A 7002-nucleotide genomic window follows, 5' to 3' on the forward strand; every position below is an offset into this window, starting at 1 on the left:
CCTGTGCCTATAAGTCCCTTAGCGACACAAGTATAAAGCTGCGTACACACGTGCAATTTTTGTCGTTGGAAAAGAATCTTTCACGATCCTTTCCAATGACAAAGGACCACACGATGCATGAACGATGCTGTACATACAGCACCGTTCTGCTCTATAGAGAGGGGAGGGGGAGAGCGACGGAGCAGCACCCTGCTGCACGCTCTCTCCCTTCCCTTGCATTAGGATCGGTCGTCGTTCATCGTCCGTGGATCCGCCAGGACGGTCGTTCAGACAATGGACGACGCCGACTGTACACACGCCAGATATTCGCCCCATATCGGGCAGATGCCGATTATCGGGCGAGAAAAATCTGACGTGTGTTCGCAGCTTAATACTCCAGGTCCCTGGGGTTGTCATGTGTCAGTAAATTTTCTAGATACAACAGTAGACTCTGGAGCTACAGAAAAAGTAGGCAAGTACATATAACAAAAAGAATGGTGGCTCAGATTTTAGAACTTTTCCAGCGCTAGGTCACAGGTCTGATTATCGTCCGGGTCACTATTTGTATAAAGTTTGCAGTTTCTCCCCGTGTTTGTGTGTTTTCCAAAAACATGCAGTTAGGTTCATTTGCTTCCCCCAAAAAACTGACCTTAGACTGTATTAAAACATTTGATTATGGTAGGGACATTAACATTGTGAGCCCCTTTGAGGGACAGCTAGTGACATGACTATGGACTTCGTAAAGCGCTGCGTAATATGTTGGCGCTATATACTTGTGCGATAATGAGAATGTATAGGGTGCACTTTATAGGTGAGTTTATAAAATCACATAATGTCCAGGTGATCCGGTGATCATATTCTGTTTTGAAATTAAAGACCAGGCAACAGGAAGGAATTTGTTCTTATCTAGATTCGATCCTACGTGCAATAGAGGGACACACTGTTGTAGTTAAAAGGCTGACAGCGTCTTTATTATTTCATGTCAGCCAAACAACTGAAAAGGTGTCTCTGGAGACATTAGGGCCTTTTCTCTGCCTGTATGAGTTTTATGTGTGCTAACCTACTTTGTAAGAAATATCTAGAGAAATTATACAGAGTCTGAAGTCACATCGAATGACATATGCTCAATATATTTTCCAGAAGACATTTAGAGACTTAGGAACAGTGTTTATGACTTTGAAATGCTTTCCTTCTGCTATCAGAGAGTCAAATTTTATCTTTCAGTGGCTGAACAATCAAATGTGCTTGCTGAGTATCTTAGCTAAAGTCTAAAATGTTGGCTTCTATCTCTAAAACTGGAAAACTAAAGACCCGCCACTACTATGGAGACTACAGAATTCTCATTGAGGCCCAGCATACCATGCTATTCAGATCCTCACTCCATATTATAATAAAGTCTATGTCTCCACAAAATCATTATTTTTAGTTTTGGAAAAAGAGGGGAAGGTCTAAAACTGGGTTTTACTGCTATAAGGGACAATATAATGATTAGTTCTACTTCCTGTTTCACCAGATAGGAAGTGAAATAAAATCTGTAAGAGGGTCAAAAAGTGGGAGGAAAAATAATTAATAGAGCAGTAAAATTGAAAAAGATTCTTAAACTTTTCCATTTTCCAAAATGTATTTTTTTGCTGCTCAAATACTTTAAAAGAAAAAAAGCCATTGGAAGCAGACCCTATGGCCAATATGTCAGATTGGGAAGGGTTTCAGCTGTGACCTTCAGAATTATATATAAATTCTCTAGATTCTATTATCCAGTATTATAAATACATAACATTCAGTAAATATTATGTTTATTTATTACTAGGAAAAGTGTCTGTTCCTCAAATGAGCTAAATGGTGATGTGTGCCTTTGTGTAGGGACACGGTGGAGGTCCGGTACGATGCTAAAAGAAAGGATGTAAGCAAGGCATAATGCTCGGAGCTGAGAGTAGCAGATGGCTAAATGCAGTGGGGAGGTTGGAGTTGGCACAGTGGTGAAGACAGGATGTGATTTGTTGGTGCTGCACTTGTATAAAATGATGGAGATTGGGACAGACCCACTGGCGAGAGCATGGCGGTGGGGGGTGAAAGAAGACGTAGTAAGACAGATAGAAGATGTGCGTCAGAGGTGCTCAATCTGTGGGAGCCACAGTGGTGAATCTTCAGGTACATTGGAGGTAACAGGGGGGGGTGGTCAACCACACTGGTGAAGAATGGGAGAAGTTGGTCAGAGCAAATGTGAAGATAGGGGTCAAGCGCAATGCTAACAGCGTTAATGACAATTAGGAACTGTGGTGAGAGCAACCGGGAACATGGAGGTCAGGCATAGCATTAACAGCAGAGTAACCGAAGATGTTGGTCTGGCACAGTGGTGAGAAGGTAAAAGATGGGAGTAAGGTATAGTGGTGAAAACAGAGGAGTGATGGAGGTTGGGCACAATAGTAGTCTTTGTTGTGATCATTCAGAATAAAATTACAGAAGTCATGTATGGCTGGCTTTAAAGCTCTTTTATCACTTGTTATTTACAAAAATACTTTAATGTAATATGGACACTGGTGTAGGTTAATGTAATACAGTCTGTTGTAACAATAAATTAGAAAATGCAGGATCACTTAACATACAAAAATATTTTATTAAAATGTAAATATTTCAAAATGTAACTTTTGTACAAAAAATGTGGTAGTTCAAATAAACTAAATACATTTATACTAAATAAAAGCAAACAATACATGTTAAAATCTATTAACACAAGGAATGCAAACAATGTATTAAATACATTTTAGAGAATAATATCTGTAAAGGCAAACATATTCAAAGGATCCAATGCCTGTACCTAATAATTAATACATAATACCAATGTGAAGATGGCAAATGTAAATATTCTAATAATCTACATAAAGTTTATGTAAAGCCAAAACCATTTTTTAGCTTTAGGAAAAAATTAAACCTGCTCAAAAGTGTTTATTGTCTGCATCCTTGCTAGGGAGATTCACCCCTTTTTATTTGTTCTGGTGACATTTGTCACAAACACTGAAAATCTAACATTTTATTTTGTCACCAGAGCAAAAGATGAGGGAAAATCCTACAATGGAGACATATGTACTTATCCTCTCTGGATAAAACGTTTTAGTTGGACATATTCATTGGGTAAAAACATTCCTAATAATATTTTGTGTTGTCTGGAAGAGCGTTGCCAGTCTTTAAATTGACATTAATCTACAAGCAAAAATTTAGCCTCTCCCAGTGATAATATCTATCACTCAAATGTTAAATGTTGGAGCATAATTTAGGAAGAGGTTTTTGACCTAAGGTATAGGAACTTTATAGGAAAAAAGCAGAGGCTTCAAGAGAACCTCTCAACAAACAAGAAAGATATATAGATATATGTACTCATTACCCAAGACATTTTTTGCCATTCTCAGATACATTTGTTGGAAAGCCTTACATTCTTAAACATGCAAATGCCTTTGCTGCTCCTAGCAATTATGGGGTAAGAAGAACCCAAAGTGGTACACCGCATTTTGGATATTCAAATATTAATATGCTACCAGAAATGGGGAGCATGATTCAAACAGTCCAACTAATACATGTTATTCTGGTAACAGAATTCAGAAGTATTAGTTTCGACTACTTGTAGTATGTGATATGTTGATAACAAGAGTTGACTTTCCAAAACAGAACAGGTTAATTGGGGTATTTGATGACTGCTTAAAGAAGGGAAAAAAAAAATGACACTGACTTTTACTTCTGTATGGCCCCCCATCTCCAGCGATGACCCCCCATTTGGGTCCCACGTCATCCTGTAATCCAACTTCATCCTTCCGCCACCACCTTCCTCAAAATGCTATACAGGCCAAAAACGCTGCTTTACGACAGGGTCAAAATACAGAGCCACTGCGATAAACACAAAGAGGGAAGGACGTCACCCCCCCCCCTTCTTAAAAAAAAAAAAAAAAAAGGGTAAAAAAAATTAAATTTTACATTTCATAAAGGGGTTGTCCACTTTAAAATACACATCTTGCACCTTATTGCTAAATGCCTAAAATAGAAGTATTTATTACCGGAGTATAATATAGAATCATAGGAATGGATTCACACATTTCTATATTCTGTCATTTAGCAGCTTTTTTCATTCTCCTAGTAAAGAGGAGATACTAATTCTTACTTGAGGTATTATAGTTTTAAATAAATAAAGCTGTCAGAAAAAAAATTCAGGTACACTGAACAAGCAAAAAAAAGGCTTGATCCAAAGCAGATACATACACAAAAGTAAGAATTCAAGCTAGCCATACACACTATGATTCTATGATTAGATTCTATGTTTTTATTGACTCTAATATATTAAAATCTATCAACAATCTATAGAAAAAAATAGGGTGTTCCTAATCGAAATAATCTTTTGTTAACGGAGTACGGGCATCCAGGGTATGAAGCTAGTAATGGCGCGTTATGGCAGCGAGACATCGATCATTTGCCGGTTATACTTTTAGATGTTTGCATAATATATATATATTCCTATGCAACAGTGCCCCCAAGTGGTAAGAAGAAAAAATGAAGGGTTCTTATGTAACAATAAATATATTCATATATTATATGTATAAGGCTATAATAAAACATGTCTTTTACTGAGTGATAAGGCTTTAATAACTGTCCATGAGTGGCGATTCAGATTATTACAAATGATCACTGACTGGTACTGTTTTTTAGTGTGAAAGAGAGAATACATGCACTACATGCACAAAAAATAAAACATGTAACTAATTTTTCATTTTGCTATTACATTTTCAATATTTTATTGGAAAAATATATATTTCAAAGACTTAAATACTCAAAGTAGTAGGATTAAAATTTTAACCAGCCAAAACATTCAATGTTTGTCCATTCAAAAGCTTTTAAAGCACACAGGTTGTAGAATGTAGGAAATTACAAATAATACACATTTGACAGCTCAATTTTCAGAATTGTTTTCAAGAAAACAATGATATGTGAACCGCAGTAACCCACAGCAGCAAGTTTTCTGTGATTTTCAGACTTATCCGTTTCATTTTTTCATTTCATTTCATTTTTAAAAAAAGCCAATGTCCATCTGTTATTCTTCAGCATCATAGCCCTGATTTCTCTGATCCCGGTATTTCATGTATGAATCTCCCTCGGGGTTGTAAGGTCCCATCTTAATATTGAGCTTCTCAAATAACCTTTTAGCTGAAAGCATGGCCTGTGTTTCCTGAAGATATAAAAATATTAAATTACAAATATAAAAGTTAGAACCCCAGCCTGAATGTGGTCACTACTTGAATTTAGCACATCACATTTTATCCTCAACAGTCACAAAATACAACAACACACTAAAAGTTAAAGCTGAATTCTAGGCACTGGACCACTTACCTGTCATAGAAGTGAGCCCCCTCCCTTTTCAAATAGAAAAGGGATTCTTTATAAGTGTGCTAAATCCTCATCTTTACAACCAGATACAACACACAAGGAGCTGTACCTTCTGGGCCATTCATAGCCTAACCCGACACAATGGACACTGTAGTAGCATTTCAGGCCAACTCTTCTTCTTGCCATTTAAAAATGAAGCCTGTAGCTGTATGCATTCTAAATGACCAGGAAAGAGATACTGGGATGCATCTGCAACACGGGCTCCATTCTGTAACATTCTGTGGGATACTTCAGGTTGTGAATGGTTCTGCTTTAAATAATAAGTTACAGAAAACTTATAGAAGTTTGCAGCGTATGCTGTCCACATAGAGAAGTGATTTGAAATATGCCAGGTATTGTCAAACCTTGCAGGAGAGCTGTGGGGCACTGCTTAAGCAGTCTCCTGTAAATTCTCACTTTAGGTAAAGTTTTACATGTTGTCTTAAAACTTAAGAACCAACTTTATTACAATGGTACAGGTGGATCATCAAGTGCTACTTTAAAAGGTTAGATTACAAGATACTTTGCAAATTGCACAGTAGACATGAGCCCCAGACACCACTGATAATGGTGCATTTGGAAAATCCTATTCCCTTGTTATGAATGATATCATCTTTAAATTCCGACACACAACTATTCAGTACTTGCTAACCACAAACCATTGTTTAAGCTGCTTGTACCTCAAACGCTATCCAAACTTGTTTTTACTGCTGCCTTATGAGGGGAGCTGCTATATAAGACCATCACATCCAGTGCTCAAACCAAAATTTTTTAAAGCTGGGTGGGAAGAAATTTTAGGCCGGTGGAACCCTCTAAATTGTGACCCAGCCTATCAGTAACTACCCAAAAACAGCCTGGTGGGTGCTGACAAGTGCTGGGTGGTGTGTCTGGCTAAAAGGGGCTGGGGAGAACACTGTCATCTAATGTTAAAATAAAGAGAAATACTATATAAGAAGAAACTCCTGCGTGGTAGAATAGATTTTGGTATCCAAGATTGCTGAACATGCAACAGAGATGTGTGTTACACAAAGCTACCAAGGAATATCATAAAAAGAAAAAAGGCATGAAAAAGGAGAATTACAAATGTGAAAAATGAAAGAATATCAGAGACTGCTTCTGTGTTACATGAGAGTTTTGGACTCCTCCTATATTACACAAAGATATTAAGTGATACTAACTGCAGAGCTTACAATGTGGCCAATGTAGCGATGAATGGCCCGGGACAGAATATAGATTTGGAAACTGTACAAAGTACTGTACTTTCCATTCAGTTTACTATATGAATAGGACACATGTAACCATATACATGACATATGTTATCTACCCCAGGATTAGAAATCAGATTGGAAATTACCATAGGCCAATCATAGTATGGTGACAAATCATAAACTTTCTGCAATTTTCTTTTGCAAGATCTTGAATATATATTCCACATATGAATATTATTTTTGACAATCACCTTTTCTCTAAAACAGAACTATACAAAAATCAGGAACAGAGTGTCAGGAACACAGCAAACAAACATAATTCACACATCCACTAGAATAAATATCCCAAACAAAACTGGTAATGCACAGAAAAGTGTATGATGCCTAAAACAGAGAAAACAATGATAAAAGG

General features: G+C 37.1%; 1 protein-coding gene across 1 annotated transcript in view; it reads right to left on the reverse strand.

Moving 5' to 3' along the window:
* Positions 1–2569: 2569 nt before the first annotated feature.
* Positions 2570–7002, reverse strand: part of POLR2M (RNA polymerase II subunit M) — a gene marked incomplete at its 5' end in the record, with an annotated part of 7507 nt that continues 3074 nt past the window's right edge. The window contains 1 exon segment of the mRNA XM_072402327.1: positions 2570–5187. Within this exon segment, the coding sequence (XP_072258428.1) occupies positions 5051–5187 (137 nt within the window).

This window comes from Pyxicephalus adspersus, chromosome 2, assembly GCF_032062135.1.
Source record: "Pyxicephalus adspersus chromosome 2, UCB_Pads_2.0, whole genome shotgun sequence".
In the NCBI taxonomy this organism is placed as follows: Eukaryota; Metazoa; Chordata; class Amphibia; order Anura; family Pyxicephalidae; genus Pyxicephalus; species Pyxicephalus adspersus.